General features: G+C 34.5%; 1 protein-coding gene across 7 annotated transcripts in view; it reads right to left on the reverse strand.

The window, feature by feature from the left end:
* The window catches only part of BBS9 (Bardet-Biedl syndrome 9), a 309,884-nt gene that overhangs the window by 275,010 nt on the left and 12,768 nt on the right, over nt 1-22,106 (reverse strand). For all 7 annotated transcript variants that reach the window (XM_085303707.1, XM_085303713.1, XM_085303722.1 and 4 more), the window contains one exon: nt 4,963-5,137. In XM_085303707.1, the coding sequence (XP_085159833.1) occupies nt 4,963-5,137 (175 nt within the window). The remainder of the gene's footprint in view (nt 1-4,962; nt 5,138-22,106) is intronic.

Here is a 22,106-nt window from a genome sequence, read left to right on the forward strand (position 1 = left end):
TTTGCCGTGGAAAGTTTTTAATAAGTCAAGTTTTAATGTAAAAAGTAAAAAAAAAAAAAAAAAAAAAAAAAGCATCATTCTTGATTTCTTTTATGATTATAATTATTCCACATACCTTCAGCCTCTTGTGCCCAAAATATATCATGAGTAAGCTTTTATGATAAAATAATATATAATTTTAGTTCTGACAGAAAATAAAGTTTATAGATATGATGATTCCCTAAATGTCCAAGGACACTACATCTTCATAAATATTAATTCCCTTCTAAAAAAAAAAAATCACTAAAATGATCTTTTAAATGCCTTAGATTATGTCACTACTGTAATCAAGAATAAATCTCACTGCAGAAAGTATATTTTGATCTGTGTCAGTGAACTAATGACTTGAAGACAATAGACGATTCATAATCATACTGTGGTCAGTTTAAAAAAATTAAAGAAAAAACTATCCTGGTTAACAGGTTTAGCATATCACTCGGCCACTCCTATATACTAGGCCTAAAATAAATTACGTCCAGGARGAAGAGCAGCGACAACTGCGCTCAAACACATTCGCAAAAAAAGGGCAACACTTTTGGTCCTGATATAAATTTATTCATTTATTTAGTAATATCTGTTGCAGTGGAGTGATTTGGTGTATCTAAAACCAAAAGTCATGCAAGATTGTGAAAGTAAAGTTTCTGCAGCTTCAAGGGACATAGAGATCAAGTAGAGGACTCTGGGGATTGGGAGGAAAGGAAGAAGAGAAGTTGAAAGATTCAATTTAGGAAAAYAGAAACCTCAGTTCAGTGTATTAAGTGCTTCCCAAGTTCTCTGMTGCTTAATTGCAGAGAGATGAGTTGCCAGCTTTAGCAGTTGTTTTTAATGTAGAACAAACTCCCAAAAGAAAAGTGACCTGAAAATATTTACCATCAGAGCCTCAAAAGACCACATAAGCACAAACAGCAAATACGACTCCAAGGCAATGATAAAAATACATTCATTTTATCCGAACACAATGCCATGCAAATAGAGAGTGGCAAGTCATGTTTTTGACCTGTTATAGGATCAAAAATGCAAGAAGGTAGATCATTAGACATTTGAAAGGGAATATATTCCAAGCCTGCTTACAATTGGAAGCATGAAAATCTCACGTATCCTCAGCAAAATAGCAAAGTCAAGCTTTAAACAAAAGAAAAGTTCTTTACAAGCAGGAAAATAAGTAGGCCAAGTAGTGTTTCAGCTAGTGAAAAAAGGGGGGAAAAATCTCAAAACAGACAGGAAAAATTTTGTTGCCAGTTTTGGAAATTCTAAGGTATTTACCTTTGAAAACACCAAAATACTAATTTATGCTTCTCAGTTGGATTTCACTACAATGTACCTAATGTACCTGACTAATAACATCCTAGCACTCAATCTTGAGATAACATATCTCTCAAAAAGAAAAAAAATCCAAAAAGCCTAGCATTAGATCTTACGTAATTGGTTAGTTTTGAATCAGTCTGTAAAAGCGCTAATGTTTTCCAACAATAAGTGTCAAAGTTTCCAAGCCGTCTCATCATATTAAAAATAAATAAGGAAAAATAAAGCTGTCATGTATACAACCATGTTCAAGCATAACATTCACGCATACTGAAACATTAATTATTTGAACAGATCCAGATTATGCATTCTGTTTTCAACTGACTTCAACATCCTGAAACACAAGTCCATGGGACATGTTGGGATGCAGAACCAACATGTGCCAAGGAAGATGGCCAAAGTCATTGCAAAAAAAAAAAAAAAAAAAAAAAAAAGATCACAAAAAAAAAAAAAAAAAGGACAATCGAGAGAGGTCCTTATGAAACGGAAGAAAGCAAAATCACTCCCAACTTCAAAAAGGGAAGAAGGCAGAATCTGGGAAACTATAAGCCAGTCAGCCTCACCTTGATCCCTGGAAAGGTAATGGAGCAAATCCTCCTGTAAATCATTCCAAACACGTCAAGGACAAGAAGGTGATCAGGAGTGGTSAGCATGGATTTACAAAGGGGAAATCATGCTTAACCAAACTGATAGCCTTCAACTATGAGATGACTGGCTTGATGGACAGGAGAGAGCAATGGATGTTGTTTATCTTAACTTCAGTAAGGCTTTTGGCTCTCATAACAAGCTGATGAAGTACAGGCTAGATAAGTAGACAGTGAAGCAGACTGAAAAGTGGTTGAACAGCCAGGCTCAGAAGACTGATCGAAGGCACAAAGTCCATGTGGAGGCTAATCACTAGTAGTGTAGCCCAGGGTCTGATACTGGATCCAAGACTGTTTAATATCTTCATTAATGACCTAGATGACAGGACAGAGTGAATCCTCAGGAAGACTGCAGCCAATAGAAAACTGGGAGAAGTGGCAGATACATCAGTGTTGTGCTGCTATTGAGAGATTTCCACAAGCTGGAGAAACGGGCTGAGAGGAACTTCATGAAGTTCAACAAAGGGAAGTGCAAAGTCCTGCATTTGGGCAAGAAAAACCCCAGGCAGAAGGCTAGTCAGCTGGGGGATGACCAGCTGGAAAGCAGCTCTACAGAAAAAGACTAGGGGTTCTAGTGAACAAGTTGACTGTGAGCCAGCAGTGCACTCTCATGGCAAGGAAGGCCAACAGCATTCTGGGCTGCATTAGGCAGAGCATTGCCAGAAGATCGTGGAAGGTGATCTTTCACCTCTACATAGCACTGGTGAGGTCATGCATGGTTTGCTGGCTCCAGTTCTGCTCAGCTCTGATCATCTTTACATTTTGAGTATAAAAATGAGTACTACTTGATTCATTGACAGTTGCCTAAAATAACAATTCACAAAGATGATCTGTCAGTTGTGGGGCAAATGAAACTCTATTAAGTTATTACTAAAAAAAATAAATACTGAACTGAAAATAAGGACTTTGGGGATTCATATAATATTTGCTTGTAGCACTTCTAAGGCTATTAAATTATCTATTTTAATCTTAAACAGACCAGGAAACAGTTCAAGCCACTGACCATTACTTTTTAAGCCTGATAGTTCTGCCACTTTTTGTTCCATCTTGCAGCTCTCAGTTCTCTTTTAYTGCAGGTAGTACCTTTGCCCTCCAAAATTTACTGCTAGGTTCAGAGACTCAGAAGGTCTAAGAGCAAATCCTGACATTTTTAACAGAGAAAACATGAGGCAGGTTATGTTGAATACCTTGCTCTTTTCCATGCCTTTGTCATAGAGTTGCCTAATCCATTCAGCAGTGGGTCAATTTCCTTGATTGTCCTTTTATGGTTGATCTACCATAAAAGCGGAAGTCCTTCTTGTCCCTTCACATCCCCTGCCAGCAGAAACTTGAACCAAGCTTATTTCCCCAATCCCATCCCCTGCATGCCCACATGCCCTACTATATGCCTCCTTGGTAGTCCATYTTAGCTTCCAGCTCCTGTAAACTTCCTTTTTCCATTTGAATTCAGTCAGGAGCTGCCTGTTCCATCAAGCTGCCTTCTGCTATTCCTCCTCATTTTCTTGCATATTGAGATAGGTTGTTCCTCAGCTTTGAGAAGGTTGTCCATGAAGACCCACCAGCTATCCTGAGCCCTTTTGTTCTTCAGGGCAGCCTTGCACAGGATCCTGCCTCCTAGTTCCCTGAACTAGCCCACGTCTGTTCTCCTGAAATTACTATCTTTAGTCTGCTGATCTTCTTCGTCTCTGTTAGATTCTTAATTTATACCATCTCATGGGCCCTGCAGCCACTGACTATTGCATCTGTAAGCAGCTCTTTCTTATTTGCAAGCTGTGGATTCAGCAAAGTATTTTTGCCTCCCAGCCTAACAAGCAGTTGCATCGTTTTCCCTGATGCACTCCAGAAACCTTCTAGATTGCTTAAGTCCATTGTGTTGTCCTCCCAGTAGATATCAGTCTTCCACAAGAGCAAGTGTCTGCAATTAAAAGACTTCTACATGTTTAAGGTGGCTTCACAGGGATGTCCACCACAACATCCTTTTCACTGTGCATCCATCTGACTGTGGCCTATGACCTCTCAACAAGTTGGTCATCTGTTCTGTAACAGAGCCCCATGCGTTCAAGCTGCCTCTGTGGTGAACACAAATCTCCTCTTGTCTTTCTTTTCTTCTTAAAGAGCCTGCAGCCATTAACTGCATCATTTTAGGCATGCAAGCTACCCYACTGCATCCCTGTAACTACAGTGACATCATAGCTCCACAACTACATGCAGACTTCAAGTTGCTCCTCTTTTTTGCTCAGACTGTGGATGTTTGTGAACACCTCCAGGTGGGCCCCCAGCCATTCCATTTCCTCTAAGGGCATATGACAGCATCCTCTATGCGCACTTTACTTGTCTCCTATTCTGTCACTTAACTGCAGGATTTAGTACTTAACCCTCGGTGCAGCACTCAACTAGGTTAGTGAGCCTCCTCRATCCCATCTCTCCCCATCAGCTCCTATTCCTTGAAGAAGATCCTATGATTATAAAAGCACTCTCAGTGACTTTTAACCTGATTCAAAATTTTCCTGAAGATTGAACAGATTCATCAAGCTAACATCTATTTGCATCAAAATAAAAATGATGTTGAAACAATTGGAAGGAACATCTCCTTGCTTGAGCTGTCTAGTGCAGACAAAAACCAAAAACACACATAAAACTCAACTGCACTGAAGTGTGAAAAAGTCTGGCACTTGCAGGACAACATGATGTGCTTTTGATTAGTTAATAAACTTAAAAATAAAACAACATTTTTGTATTATTTAAATACGACCATAAAATCAGGACACACAGTATGTTTTCTTCTACAGCAGATATTAATCACATTCAACATGAAATATACTATTTTTCATCTTTCTTGCAACCACTTGTCACCTGCTTTGGGATACAATATAAGTAAAGGCAATAAAAATCAGACTTGATTACTTTCTATTTCACTTGCTTACCTACTACATGACATCACCAAAATATGCAATAGTTACTTAACAGAAACACATACTTGTAACTCTCAACCTGTCGACAGGAAGASACTGTAATGAAAGAATCTGTCCGAGAACTGTAAGTTAAAGGACCAGGCAGAAGAAAACCAGGTAAAAATCGTCCAAAAGCATAGCTTTCCTGCTCAAATAACATGAGCATACCATCCATGGACTGTATACATATCAAATCTCGACCTAAATACAAAGGAAACAAAGCAATGTTAATTATATAGTTTTAATCTTTAATATGTTAACAAATTARATAATATTCATAAGTAACCCTAAAAAAACAAGATTAATTTTAATTTAAGTAAGTGTAAACTATGGGAAAGAATCCTAAGCATTCCAATCTTAATAGAAAGCTTATTTATTAAAAGAGAACAAAATTAGATAACTAGATTTTTTTCTAACATTCACAATACATTAATAGCAAAAAAGTTAATTATTTCAAAACAAAATTCCCAAAGACATAATTGTTCAATTTCCATTTAAAGAAACACTTGAATACTCCTGTAAAAACAAAATTGTTCTGGTTCTTAAGCACCTCTGTGCCTTTAAAAAAGTCATAGTAACTTTAATTTAGAAATAAATCACCTATTCCACATTTTCAAGTCTAGCTAAGCAATATAACAAAATATCATAGAAATATATAGTATTTATAGTATTCATAATCATAGAAATATATACCATTGTGAAAATAATACAATGATAATGTTTTTAACACTGGCATTCACATTTTTTTATCCTCAAGAAAAGATAATAAAACAGATGTGATTAACTTGTTATCAACACTAAAAATAGAAATAAAAAAACAGCTTTGAATAAATGACTTCAAGTTTCTCAGCCCTGCAATTCCATGATTCAACAGCTTCAAGACATGACTTGCCAAAGTTCAACTACATCAGTCTAAATCAAAGTTTCATTTTGAAGTCTTCAGGGATCAGAAGCTGATTGTGAGTTTTACATTTCATATTCAATGGGAATAATTCAAACATAAATGATCTTTTGCATATATTTATAAAAGGACAGCTGCAACAATAAGACTCAAATACCTTCTGAGGTGGATGAAGGTAACTCTTCTAAATTCAGAGATGAACTCCTATTTTGCAAACATAGCAGAGCAATATTTGTAATTTAATACAAGTCTATTCCTCCGCATTAAAGTACTCTTTATGTCTCAGAAACTATAGWAGATGCATGGAGGATTAACACAAATGCCATGTTTACTCAGTTGCCATTCCCAACTCCTTAAAAATTATTTTCTAAGAAAGGAAGGAGGAAAACAAAAATGAACTAAAAAAACCTCAYTCACACTTCAATAAGCATGGTTACAAAAAGGTCAAAGAGATGACATTCAGTGTCTGAAAAATCACAGAGGTAAAATACAGTGGAAAAAATTGCCCATCTCTATTTTGATTTTTCACAGAAATTGTAAGTATCAACAGCAACTTAAAATAAATAGCAGTATAGTAGGTCACACAGCACATTGCAATACTTCTCTCTGTGATTAAAACATGAGATAAAGATTTGGCTTGGGGTAAAAATATAGAATTCTAATACAAGCAGCAGGCTTGTGCAAGATGAAAGGAAAGTAAAGCACCTGAATCCTTTCCATTGGCACTTTTTCCTCTGTTGAGATYTTCCCATTTTCTAAAAATTATCAGGTTTACATGTCTTTCCTTCCAGACTCTATATAGTCCACTGCTTGCCCTATAAACCCTGCTAAAAGCATCACCTATTTGGTGAGATGGATATTTGAAAATGTAATTTATGTTGTGCACTTGGCAGAGGCTAAACTCAATCTCTCAGTCTCTCTAGTGGAAAAAAAAATACTTTAGTTCTTCATGCTGCTGATTATATAGACAGACCAGCAAAACAATAGTGTAGTGTCAGGAATGTTCTTGTGGGCATTTCAACCACAATCACACCACCTGTCTCCTGCCTTCATCCTATATAGATCTTTTCTGAAAACCATAAAATGAAATGTCATTCTTATTTAACAAAGTTTTGTTGTTTTGTCTCTTAAATCTCCAAGAGCATATACATTTTGAAGAATAATGTTACTAACTGCTGATATCAAACACTTAAATCTTTCTTTAATAAAGTAGAAATAGCACTTTCATTCAACAAATTCATAAATTAAGGCATAGAAAAGAATTTCCTTCAACGTGAGAAAAATCCTATTTACTGTGCTAAACACAAAATACAGTAAAGCACTCCATTAATCAAGAAACCTTGGTGGATCTGAATGAAAAGATTAACTGAGAAAACTTTGAATAAAGCTTTGAATAAAAAAAAAAAACTTAGCTGAGAAGAAAATGAAGACTTATCTTCCTAAGTTAAATCATGCTAGAATCTATAGTGATCAACCAATGCTTTGTAGAAGAGTAACTAAACATGAAAACCACCAGAGTATTGTTCAATAGCTCTTCGATTTTGTCAGCTACTGAAGTCAGCAAATCAGTGCATCTTAGGTTTTCTTTACTACTGCAAGTGAGAAATACACTTTAAATACATCATTTTACCAGCAGCTCTTTAAGCTATTGGCGATTTGTCACCAGCAACTTCAATTTGATGATTAAGTCTCAAATAGCAACACTTAAAAAAAACTTTTTATTCCTCTTCCATGTGCAGACTGAAGTCATACCTCCTTCTAGGAAATGGAAGCTCTTTACCTCTGTTAACAGCACAAAGTCAATGAACAAATGTTTCCTGTGACTAAACTCAGCAATTTTAAGAGAATTATGGATTTGACATATAGATCCCCRAAATCGTTTTCTAAACAGACAGATTGTTTTAAGAGTTATGATTTTCCCAGGACTTTCTACACAGACTTTTTAAATTATAAAGTAAGGTCTATGCCTTCTGTTCAATCTTAGATTCTATTGTTTATAAAATTAGAAACATATTCCACATTATACACATTAGATAAGCATACACACACACACCCCTCTTATATGTGGATAACTAGTTTCTCTCAAATTTGTATAAAGCAGTTTTATTAAAAATCTTTTAAGTGTCATTTAACCTCTTAAGTATTAGTTACATGGCACAAAGGTTCCAGCATTGTTTGATTTATTCATAACATATAGCTGACATTGTATAGCTGAAGTCTGTGGTATTCAAGAGGCTAAAGCATTTACTGATCAYGGTCAGGATGAACATTCGGTTTGCTGGTTATACTTAGATTCTGAAGTTTTAACCAAGAACACTGCAATGATTTTACCAACATATGATTCAGAAATTAGTCAGTGAAAATCATCTGTAAGTACCTTATGTTTCAATTAAAAAAATAAAGCAAGATGCACGTGTGTAATTGAAAATTATTTAAGATCAAGGTCCAATGATTTTCAATGTCCTGCTTTTCATCCTTTTAATTGCTGACAATCTCAACTACTGTTAGTRTAAATAAAAAAAGAAAAATTCTGTACTAAATTCACAACAGTTGTAATGACTATACAAGTTCAGAGACTGTGACCTGAAGCACACAAAGGCTGTGGCTAGACAAATGGGCTAAGCCAACCTAAAGTTTCGCTAATGCTGGAARGGTCAGTGCTACCCATTTTCCACCAGGCCTCCAGCTCCCCATGCTCCAGTACTCATCTGACAGCTGTCAGCTGACAGTAGGATGCCATCCTGAATTTCTGATTTTTTTTTTATTTTTCAAATGAGTAATTCATCACCCTACATAAATGACTCCACCCAAGCTTAGCAGCTGAACCAATGAGAGATTAAAAATTATTCAAAGAAAGCTTCTTTCTTATTACTGAACTACTCCAAAGCTCTGTGGTAGGCATCTGCTTCTCCAGTTTGTGAAATTTTACAAGATTTAGGTGTATCTTCTGATCAGCAAACAACAGAAAGCATTAGAGAAGAACTTCGGATGCTCTGCGCTCGTATGCAATCAATAGGTTAATGATACCTAGCTTCCACTTCCAGCAAGTGCTGACAGTATTAACACCCTGTTGATAAAGTCTAGAAAAAGTAAGAAAGTTAGCTGAAGCTAATTGTATAAAACTATGCTGTTAACGAGTAAGCAGAAGTTCTCTGAGAAATTTGTACAAACGTTGAAAACTTTAGTAAAAAGTAACACTGCCTGTCACAACAGTGTCTTAGGCACAGTTGTCTTAAAATATAGTTGTTGACTGCCAGAAATCACTAGCAACATTTTATTATCTGCCTTGCAAGAACCTGCTACTTCATGATCCAGGTGTACATGTGACCATGGTTTTTCTGCTTCCGAAGCGTAGTGGGCTGTCTCCCCCAAATATCATTGGGAATTACATATGTTAGAATTCCACAGTCAAAGGCATAATGAAAACCCCCCCCAATACTTCACACTGACTAACTGCTGAGTTCTACTTCCATTTAACAACTTTATGAAGAGCACAACCCTGTAAGTCTGGGTATAAAGATCTTCAACTTCTGTTCTACAGTTCCCTTTGAATTAAACTACCACCAGCACACAATACACTACAGAAGAAATCTCAGGAGAAATCTGCCCTATTTCTACTACCTTAACTTTCAGTATCTAGCTTCAAGGAATCACTCTGCTACCCGAAAACCAAAGAGATAAAAGGTACCAACTTCAAAACAGAAACCACATTTATGTTTTTTAAAAGACACAATAGGATGCATTTGTGCTTTGTTTCTCAAGGATTCTCATTTTTCATCTTTTCTACATTAGAAAAATAAAGATACTGCCACAACCTCCTTCCTAAAAATGTAGCAAAACATAAGAATTTTTTTCAAAAATCATTTAAAAAACAAAATCACACTCATCTAAGATTTTGCCATACTGCTATTCTACTATTTAAAACAATTATAAATATTGCTTGACTTAAGACGAAAAGTGTAAAAGATACTTCATCATAAAGTGAATGCCTTTACTAGTACAGAAATCTTGAATAATACATTTCTTAATGCTTAGCGTTCAGTATCAAGTACTTCCGGTTATGCTCATAATAGTGTGGAAATGATATCTTTGAGACAGCTTCTGACTATGATCGTCAAGTTTAAGCAGCTTGGCTAAAATACACAATTTAATTGTTAATTTTTATTCTTCTGATGAAGCTTAATAACACAATGTATTACAGCAGATATTATAATGGGTATGCAGCAGTGCTCATTTAGTAGATCTATTACCATGCCAATAGCAGTTAAAAAGAAAAGACCATTAGGGATGCTGAGGTGTTAAGTAACAAGCATTAATACTTTTTGCTCTTATATATATTATGAAGTATCAAATTTATGATTACTAATTTTGTTACAGCATGAAAATGATRGACAGTAGAAATAAAAGTACAGCACAAATGTAAGAAGTTGTAAGTCATATAAGACACAGAAACCTTTACCCTTAGCAATCATAAATGAATCCCTAAGCATAYATACAATTATCATTGTTAAAAGATCTCCTGTTTTATTGGTAATGAGGGACTTTACGTCAAATAATATATGACAGGTTATTTAGAGCATTCCCATGATCTCCACTGCATGCTGTACTACTGAACTTTCTGAAGATGTCAATGCATTTCACACACATTAAGACCTGACATAACAAAACCAAATCAGTAATGACTCTTATTTGCCTTTGATGGTATCACATCTTAGTATTGCTAGCACAAATATTGCTCATCATATTTGTGTTATTTTTACTCCCTCAGAGTTTATTTTAAATTTAGATTTTAACTAGCTAATATTAATTGATCAAACTCCAATTATCAAATCTATTACAGGTAAAAGCATAATTAAAGAAAATTAAATCATGTGTGAACTTTTATTTCTCAGTTTTTTATAGATCATCTTGTTTTCTTTGGCGATTTCTTTTTAATGTGTAGCTAATGAATAGAGTTTTTATGTTTCACTTTAAGAAATGCCGTCTTCCAAAAGCACAGCCAGAAATGTCCATTTCAAAAAAGCTTATTGCAGCCAGTTGGCTTTGCCAGTGACATATTTATAAAGTGAAAATGTAGCCCATAGCATTTTCTGCAGGTCAGATGGAATCACTTAGTGTACTCTACATAGTTTCAGCAACTTGCCTCAAGAGGAATGTCCCTTAGCCAGCAAGTGTTACTTTCAAGCACAAGTCCAGCTACTGTTGTTTTGTAGTTTCATTATTCTAGTGTGATACGAATACATCTATGTCACTTTTTTTTTCCTCCCAAATCGCAATATATTTTTAGTGCTAATGCAAAGCCAAAATGAGAGGCAGGTGGTGGCTCTTTGAAATAAGCTTCTAATTAAAGCTATTCTGGAGCTCAAGTTTATGCATGTTAATGATTTCCTCTGTTTGAGCCTGCCCTCGGGCACCAAATCATTTTCATGAAAATAAGTACATTATGTAACCACAAGGCCTGAGCATCATGTGAAATCATGCAACAAAAACTTTAGTATCAATTAAGATAAATTAGAAATCAGAACAAGCTTCATAAAGTTACAGATTTTAGGGAGATGTCAGCACAGATAACATTACTGCCATCAACGGTGATCCAAAAGCTTCAGTCTAAGCTTAGTGTGGGAAGAAGTGTCAATGAAATAAAAAGATAAATTGGCATTTATAATAGAGTCATAAACTTAAGAGCCTTTTCCTTTAATGGATATATAGGAAATGTTTTCTTAATTTAACAAAAGAAAAGTTAAAGCTATAGTGCATTGACCAGTTGAAAGATGTACACAAACTGCATTCCCACAGACTGGAACAAAAATCACTGTCCTAACTTGATAAAAGCAAATAGGTTTTTATTTTCCTTCCTCATTGAGATCTACCTCAAAAATTTCTCCAAGCATAAAAAACAAAGTCACCTTCAGTTCAAGGCTGCTTTGGAGAATTCAACTTGCAGCTGAAGGTAGCTCCTGAGGCAAAACAGATCTAGGTCAACTGCGAGAAAAGCACTTCAGGAATCGCTTCTGACTATTGGAAAAACCATTTGAAAAATATGACGGGCAGTTCTTAAAACAACGTATGCCTAGTAAAAAGCAAGTCTTAGGTTACTTCTCTAACCCAAAGCAGGAAGCACATGTCAGTGTGTATTCAGAAGGAACATTGAATTGCCAAGCTTGGTGGTCTGGTGGCTGCTCACTGCATTACCACAGGAAGGATCAGAGTTCAAGACTTCAGCTGAAGCCCTTCGTTCTAGAGCCAGAGGGTCTGACAGCATTGCCAAGGCAGTGCAATATTCTGAGTACAGGGAAAAGGAAAAATGCCCTGCATCATTCAGTGCTAACGCACACACCATACCTAATGATGCAAGAAGAATACATATTTTCCAGTTAAGTTGAGCACTCTTCTGCTGGAAGTGAAAATCACTGCAACAGGAAGGAAATTAAAATACGGGAAAGTGCTGGGAATTTAAGAGAAACTACATGGGAAACACTAAATCCTCACTCTACTGATGTTACAGTTTTAATTGTTTCTAAACTCTTCCAAATATTATGCTATTGAAGACAGTGAACTTGTTTACTGCGAAGTTTCACAAATCTCAACCTAAAAAAGACAATTGCTCTGCAACAGCCCACTTTTTCAGAAGTCTCCCTGACTTCTGAAAAGTAAAGACAAAGTAAAGTACGTAGTTAGCAGAACTACCTTAAGAAATTGATCTTTTTGCATTTCTCAACCATCATATTGTATTTTCTCCACCTAATCTCTTGCAGATTTCTACCTGCTCTAAATCATGAAGAGGAATTTAGATGGAAAGGGAATGCTGAAGTATTAAAAAAGTGTCTCCAAAGGCCAAATCAGAGAATTCAGATCTTACTCACACAATCAGCCCTTTGGAGGCTGTAATACACTCCTTTTTCATCCATCCCCAGCCACAGAGCAAGATGACAGAATTAGATTGTGCTATCCAGGAATGATCTCTTTAAGCCTCATATTGATCTGAGGTGGTGAAAGTACACTTAGGGGAAAAAGTTTGATTCAATGGAGCATGAAAAACTGGTGTGTAGCACAAAGATCCAGAATTGTCACAGATGCAGCAACCAGCACATGGAAAAGTTTCTATTGAAGGAAACCTTGTGTTTGGCACTGTATAGCCATAGGAGAGGTAAAGTGTCCTCCAAAGATTTTAGTTACCATGATTTGCTTATTACAAACCTTGTTAAGCGAAGAATTTTTCAACCATTCAAGAATGGACAATCCTAAGTATTTAGTGMAAGCTCAGAACAAACATCGCAAGAGCAGTATCACACAAAGAGTTGATCCTTTTTTAATACACCTTAAGATACTCAGATTAATTCTAGACAATATAACAGAAAAGAAACATTAGCTGTGCATGGGAGAATGGATGCCTGCATAAGTATAGCCTGAATAATGAAGATTCATGGAAGGATGGTGGAAGTCTGCCTTTCCCTTTAATTCAGTTCCTCTCTCTTTCTCCCTTAACTTGTCAATACAACTATTTTCCAAGACCAGGCAACTGTAGAAATTAGTTTGCAGCCCTTGCATTTAGCAAGCTGTTGCAATACTAACAGAATAGGCGCTTTTTTTTTTCCATATGATCAATTATCAAGAGAATTTTTATGCAGAAGGCAGGAGAAATCTTAATCTCCAAACCTTTCTAATGTCAAGCTGCCCTCATCTGAGATTATACAAATATATATCATACATTATGTATACATTATTTAATATCTCACTGAACTAGCACACCTGCCACAAATAAAAATGAAATAAAGACAACTACTGTCAGTAGTTAGCCCCTCAAAATCAATAGCTTTTGACTGAATAGTTATCTAATGCATATAGATAACATTTTTAGATGAAAATCACAAATAAGTAGTAGACTTTTCATTGAGTTCAATTAAAGTTGAAATATAGACCCTATTTTGCAAAATTTTAAGCACTTTCAAAAATTTCAGTAGGATCTTAAACCAATATCATATGTTAAATCTGTCTTCAGAATTCTAAGACAGATATTTGTACACATACAATCAAACAGAACAGGACAACACTGATGAAATACAGTAAAAATCTCCATCTTTTCTTTTATTTCTCCATGTTTATTGTCCCTTCAGATAGGTAACTTGAAGACTCCTAAGCACCCTTTGATTTTTTACTAATTGATTTTGATAGAGATTTGTTGAAAATACTTTCTGAAGAGTGCTATCCCCAGTAAATGAAGTCATATCAAAAAAACTAAAAATACTTTTATAATGAAGTCTAACAGTCTGAAGCTCATAATGCAAAACTGGGGGTTTGTTCATTTATTTTACGGTAGCTTAGTTTGAATTCCTATACCTCTTCAACATGTTTCAAATGTCTGGTTAAAATTATAAACACAGCTTGACTGAATATCCACAAAAAACTGTCAGTAAAATACAGCTACTTTTAACATCTAGACCATTTGTCTATACACACTCTAGGCCTGTAACAACCAACAGACAGAAAGGACTAACTCTTACTTTGTAGTCAAATGACTAAGTGAATTACATCTCTAGCAGAAAAAATCACCATCATTACCACTTTCTTTTTTGGCAATCTAAGAAAAAACATCATGGATTTAACAAGCAGGAACAATTTGTTATCTTGTATTCTAAAACTGTGGGAAGCACACTGCAAACAGTCACATGCTCTTATTACTTTGCCACTAATATTGTAAAATATTATTTTCACAGTCATTTTTGGCCAGTAAGTTAATTTTGACAGGTAAGCAACATGACACACCTTTTCATTACAATCAATTGTCATGTTAATGGGCAGTTGAATACATTTTATTTCTGTTTGCCTAAATTTTCATGTTGGATTTGTAAAGCTGCTGCAATGCTTCCTTGTCCTTCTTACTCATTATAGACACTAAGTAAGTTTCTGCAGATTATTCATATTTGTTTCTATTCATTAAACCACACTAACAATTAGACTCAATAATGTTATAAAAATGTCAGAATTGAAAGGTTTCAGCATTACGGCTCTCAGTTATGGATTTTCTCATCCAATCTGACCTTACACAAGCAGCAATAGAACAGGCAGACAAGCAAAGCACTGCATGCTGAAGTTATAGAATAACTAAAAAACAATTTTTGAATCCAAAAGCTTAAAAAAATCTCTTATGTCTGCTAATATGCTCTGGGAGTTATTTAAACCCCTCTGAATTTTCAAATTTCCCCTAAAAATTTAAAACTTTGCTACCTGAAATGGCAGCAGTGCATACACCAGCCTTTGAATCTCCCATGGGCAGAGGTTCCACTGCTTGGCAAGAACGATGATTTATGTACGTTCAAGTCTCACTGAACATAACTTGCCTTAAGATTCAGGGAAAATAYGGCAGTCCTAAATAAAACAATTACACACAAAGTCCACTAACAATTTTCATTCTTTCAGCTTCTTGAATTTCTAGTAACTTGGAGATGTGCTTTAAAATCTTGTTATTCTGCATTAAGAACAGCTATCCAAATTAACTATCAAACATAAATCTAACTTTCAACAAGGTCTAAAACAAGTTGTTACTATAATGAGGCACACTGCATGATCAGCACCAACTGGACAGTACAAAATTACAGTTCTCCCCATGAATATGACAGAATTAMCTTATCATGTTTTCATTGATTTTTAATTCCTCTTGCTGTATTCTTTCTCTATTTACATTTTTTCTGTGCTTTGAAATTACTACCTAAAATCTCCAAGTAAAGAAAATCTCTCTTGAATGACCTAGCAGAGTGATTTCCAATAGATTTGTTGGTATAAATCGTTCCTGATGCCTCAGAAGACTTTTACAATAAAATTAGTGGAAAGCATCATAGCCTATACAAGATATGTTTCACATCTTTTGGAAGAGCAACACAACTAACTAAGGTTTGGTGACCTTTCAAATTAACTTATATAACTTAGGGAGACCTTTTTTTAATAGGAATACTCACAGAAGTATACTAGAAAATTAAACAAAAGCTACGTACAGGCATTTCAGAGAGTCTTTAAGAAGATGAAAAAGATTGAACAGTTAAAAAATAGAACTGCACTTTTCTGCAGAAGAAGAATTATAGGGTAACTAATGAATCTGATGTAAACCAATGTATCCACACGAAATGCTGGAMTGGTTAATAAGAAAGTACATATGTAAATAATTAAGCTGTACATAGAAGGTTGAAGTAACAGAAAATTCATCACGTCCAACTATGTATTAGACAGGGTAATAATATATACTGTATTTCTAAACTTTAGAGACAACATCTCTAAACTTAAGAAAAACATCTGATATGATCTCAGACAATTGTCTCACAGGAAAACAGAGAATGGCAGGCACTAGCACTAAGAAGAAGAATCTAGGGATTAGAGTAGGATGATGAATTAAATATGAGTCAAAAATATGTCACCAAAAAGACAAATGTAAGATTGGGTTATTATTAATATACATGTGCTATTAAAAACATGTGAGGTAATTATTGTTCTGCTTGGCACTGGTTGATTCTTGGCAGGAATACTGCAGAAGCCATAGCCCCACATACAAGATACAAAACTCTTTATACTATCAATGCACAATGACTGCACACATTTGGGTACCATATTTTAACAAAAGAAATAAGAAAAAGCATAGTTCAAAATCCATAAAATATTTGAAAAAAAAACAACTAAAAATTATATAGTTTTCCACTTACATACGTAACTGTTCCCAAAGTTGTTTATTTCTGTAGTTAGTTTTATTCTAATTATTATGCCCTGTCTATATGAAGTACCGAATAAGTGATAAACCTAACAATTGGTAACAGAAGCAACATTCTGGYATACTGAACTCAATGGGAGTTTTTAATTCAGTAAGATTTTTCTCTTCACTTTTGAAAGAAAAGTTGAAGAAGTAAAAAGGAACCAGCTGGTAAGAGAGTCAGAGAGCTTTTTCCTTGATTATTTTTCCTTTCATACATTCAGTTTAGAGAAGAGGTTCTAACACCACTATCTGAAAACATACTAATTGGCTTCCAAAGTTGCATTACGTGAGAAAGCCGTTAAAAAGTAGTGATTAGTAGATTTATTTCTTGAACAAAACTCTCAAAGAATAAGCCTTTCAAATAATCTTTCTTTATCCAGAATCATTTTAACAGAAAGGTAATAGTTAAACACTCTGTTCCTTAAGAGAACTGCTAATAAATCAAAGTCTGAATTTATATTGCTGCTGTATTTAAACATAGTCATAAGAATCATTTAACCTTGCAGCATAAAACTCAGCTGATAATTTTTTTCTGACTAACACCTAATAAAATTCATTCTTGCAGAATTGTGGAAAAGTTAAGCACAGTCTGCCCTTCTTATAAGGTTTCCTGTTACAAGGTTGCATGGTTTACACATATGTTGTATTTTATTATTAAAAAAATTCCTCCTTCTAGCACCCTCTTTGTTGTAAAACTCAAACATACTTTGCCTCTAGGCCACTGCTATAATAAAAGTAAAACAAATTCAAGGCTGTTTGTTCAGAAAAGATAGGTTCAAGGTATTTTCACACTTTATTTTTTTGCTTGTAACTTTTTCATGTCCAAGTTGCATTTCTTTTTTTTTCCCCTTTGCTATTGTTTTATTATTTCCTTTTACTTGTACAATATTCATTGAAAATCTTCAAACAAATCTGACCAATCTGGAAGCCAATTTCCATTATTAAGCTTTCCAATTAAAAACAAAATTCTAAATCCTGTACATGACTAAGGAAGATCCAATTCTAATAATTTACAAACTCACTTGAAGAGGCTATATAGGATGAATTCACAATGAAACACAATGAATTCACTGATTATTGAACTCTAATAAGCAATATATTTTTTGAAATCACACAAAACAATAATACTTTTCAAATGAAAATAAAGTTGTACTACGCATGAACTAACACCATTCAAAAAGAACCCAGCCACCAGTAAAGAAAGTCAGATTATTAAGCTGTGCTTTCCTTCTCTGCTGCCAGATCAAATCAGCATTCTATTTTATTGAAGGGTAACCCAACAGTTTGTGCATCTCACTGTTAAACTATCAATATACTGTTTCTTCAGTTCTTGAGTGGAAGGCAACGTCCATCTTTTAACAATATAATTTGAAAAAGAAACCCATAAGTGTTGAGGATGTCCATATACCCAGCTCAATACAACACTTATCCCCCAGAGAACAATCATATAACTCAACTCTCACCTGGGAAATGTCATCGTCCCATTAGAGCACATGAACATTAACGCATTTCATGAGCACTTCAGATAATAGCTCAGGAATCCTACACTTCATGCATCTTCAGAGCATGGAATTTTAGTATTCACTCCTTATACTCTGTTGTTTTTTTCATATATTAACTACTATCCTGCCTAACATTCAGTCTAACACACAACTGATCTCATGAATTTTTTCTATAAGCCCAAATAAACTGTAAGTAATTGAGCATGCTGCTTTAGGGTTTTTTTTCTTTTTTTCTTTCTTTCTTTCTTTCTTTTTTTTTTTTTTTAAAAAAAAAAAAAAAAAACACTTCTCCATTCTTTATGTAATTTCAGTAGAAACCTATTGTATACACTTCTCTTACAAGTAAGTCACACCTCTGACCCAAGGAACATAGAGCAAAGAATGAAATGGCAGCCTGATCTGCATACTTTTTCAAAAGAGCAGTAAGGGCACTTGAATTCTTTAACTGCATAAGAGCATAATCCTACCATTTTATAAGTAGAAAGAAGAGGCTCCACAATCAGGAAATCTCTCTTTTCAACAAGAGCAAGGAAAAAGTAGTGYCCTGACTCTTTCTCAAGATGTGGAGGAATTTAGTTTAACGTTTATAAGCTGGTTGAATTGTAAGCCCTCCAACAGCAACTGGAAGTGTAGGTGTAAGAGCAATTTGCCAAGTCACAATGTAACTCATCTCAGATATCTCCAAGAGTATGGCAACACATTCCCACTGTTACATCTAAATATCTTCACTGCAAACAAGACAAAAGGTCGAAGCACAGTAGAGAGTTTATTTCCAGATATTGTAGACACACTATCAAGACATCTACAATGCTGGTTATTGAAGTATCACATTAAAAAAAAAAACTCTGTAACAACTAATTATAAAAAAGTAATGATTTTATTTTTTGCCCTGTGTTAAAAATGAGTTTCACTTAAAGCCAATTCCATGCAACTCTTATACCAATATGCAAAATCACCACATTCCTATTTAGAATTATCGAACTGATCACCCCTCCGTAAAAAACTTCAGTATTACCCCATGAGGATAGTTCACTGCTATTATTATATATAATTAAAGTCAACACTTGTAAATCAATTTACCAATGCTTCTGCACAGTTAGAATAGCTTCATTTTGGCATTAATTTAATTAAAAGGACTAGAACTAAAAAATACAAATTTTACCATGGAGAACACAACCTATGTGATACTGGCAGAACTGTAAACAAAAATCTATTTAAGGAGAAGAATGGAACAAAAATATTATCAAAATGATATCAACYATGTTATAAAATAACTCAAAATCCATCACTATACACTCACTAATGTCTAATCATCAGTAGCAAATAATTTCTTCTTACTGTCTTCCAATATTGTTTTCAATTTAATTAAGATCAAACAACATGTAAAATATTGGTTAAGAACTGACTATCTCTAGATGAATATCAGACTTTTGCCTTCATTAAGTCCTGGAGATATGCTGCTAAATAAAGAAGAATAAGAAAGAAAAAGAATTCCCAACTAAAATTGTACGGGAACCAATTCACTTGCTTCATTTCATTCCATTCTTTTCAAAGAGCTGCAAAATTGAGATGGTTATCAGAACCTTCTGGCACAAACACATGAAGAATTTTTCCATCCTTTTAGTATGAATATTTCTATGCTTTCAGGTAAAACATCTAAAKACTTTCAGTTAGCCAAATGAAATTCCAACACCTAGGGATTGCCAGCTGAATACAACATTTTAAACTTATTTACTTGTCCTTAAAAATTTTGGCACTTTATAGAAGACACATTGGAGGCATACTGTTCAGTATATGGGCTCTACACTACTTAGTCTCACATTCCTTCTGGTAAACACTGTTTTACAAATAGCGTGAGTACAGCTACACCACGTAGCAACCACAAAAGTRTAAGAACATCCTTGGTCACGTTAGGGAAACTGTCAGCTCAGATACGTGATAGCTTTGCATTTAGGTKACCAAAGATTTTGTACATGCTGAGGATACTCAACGACCTTCACATTTCCCTCCAAACAAAAATATAAACTACACAAAATATACCCCTACTATTTCAAACTGTGATCAGGTCCTGTAACATAATCTTACCAAATAAATTGACTTTTTTTTTCTTACAAGGACCCAGAATGACGCACTACAGATATGATATAGAAACCACTTTCCAAGATGTTGTAAGCCATCAGCAAACACCATTTCATATAATGAAAGYTGAACTGTTAACACAGCAATTTGTGGTAGCATAATTGCAGGATGACCTAATAATTTTATGTAAGGTCACATTATATTATGTGATTAAATAAGTTATATAAAATAGGATTTTTGTATGGTAGAATCCTCACYGTAGGTAAGGCTGCAATACAAATCAAAAATGTATGCTACTTTTCCACTTCAGTTTTCTTGAAATAATTAAATAAAAAGAAAAAATAAAGCTTACAGTAGAGTTACCTAAAGGTCTTGAAATTAGTTTTACATTTCAAGTAAAAAATGAAGATTGTGCATAATCTGTTTATTACCTAAGGGCTGTGACATCTTGTGACTAGGTTAAGACTTCACTTCATCAAAAACCAGCAATCCGTACTCCTAACTTCCATGATTTTATCATAAATCATCCTTTCTAAAAAGACCCAGATGCTAGAACCATGGCATTGCAGCAGAAACTCAGTTTAAGGCCTGAACTCATGAAGAAAAATTCAGAAACAGGGAAACCGATATGCACAGATAGTCTATGTAACAAAAGCAATAAAACTAAAAAAAGTTTGTAATTTACAATAATACTTAAGAATCTAAACTCAATTTTTGAAAGTCTGAGCTAATGATACAGATTTCCTTTTTAACATAAAATGATTAGTTATTATCCAGTCTCAGCTGACAGTTTGTTTTCATTTTAGCAATGTTCAGTAAAGAACAAACATAAATTTGAAGCRGCAAACAAGCACCAAGTTCTATATTAAAAGCCTTCTCTTTGCTAGAGTTTTTAAAATTTTAACTCATAACTTTTCACTATGCCTACATTTTGCTTAGTTTCTGTTTTAGCCTTTTTAGTTTTCTTCCATTTACATTTTTAACCCTTTTCTAATTTTATTAGCTTTGTTTAGAAGCCTAGTTAAACAAGCTAAATGCATATAGATTTTCCTGTCTCTTTCTCACATTTCTTAACACTTTTGCAGAAACTGGAACACAAACTCCTTTTGCCTTTTTGCCAAAACCATGGAACCTGCAGAAAACATTTTGTTTTAATCAATATAATACTTTTTACTATAYAGATTTTCAGCAAGTGTTCTTGCATTTTCTACACCTCAGTGAGTCTTGCAGTAAATGCACCTGTAGAATCAGTTCAAGTACTAGAACTTTCAAGATGCAGCCTACTGACTAATAAATGTAATAAGAGGACCATCTAGCGGTGACTCAACCACATTCCACACAGTGCTATTTCAGTAACAAATGCACAACATTATCCTATGCAACTCTGTCAGATAATTCTGTTTTCTCAGTCTTCAGCAGTTTTTTATTCTACAGCTTTTGAATAGCTTTTCTAGTTTAGATTTAGGCCTTGTATGATAAGATGCAATAAATGCATTTGTTATTGTCTTCATCTGCTCCTGTTATCAGATAAGCCATTTTTTATATATGTAAAAGTTGTTCACAGCAGTAAATTTTGTTACTTTGAAGATGCTAGCAGGAATGAAGCTGCTTTTGAATAAGTGAGTAGGATTTTATTTACCTCAAAATTCTGAAGAGAGCTTCAAAAGAAAGATCTATAATGCSATTTCTTTTAATTCATATAGGAAACTAAAATAACCAGTAGAAAAACAAGAGCTATACTCAGTACATTTTACATCTTCATCTCATCTAAGCAGATCAACAGACCAAGTTATATTATAACATAACAAGGGAAGAGTAGACTGCCACAAATTAGCAGGGACAGTAGAATCAAAACTTCTACTGTAAGCTGACTGAGAACCTGATGATTCCTTTCTAAGCACCAAATGAATTGTTATTTTCTTAATGTCTGAAGCATGTCATGCAGACTGGCCT

Source organism: Rhea americana, unplaced genomic scaffold, assembly GCF_003343005.1.
Source record: "Rhea americana isolate MKP2758 unplaced genomic scaffold, rheAme1 scaffold_100, whole genome shotgun sequence".
Taxonomy (NCBI): domain Eukaryota; kingdom Metazoa; phylum Chordata; class Aves; order Rheiformes; family Rheidae; genus Rhea; species Rhea americana.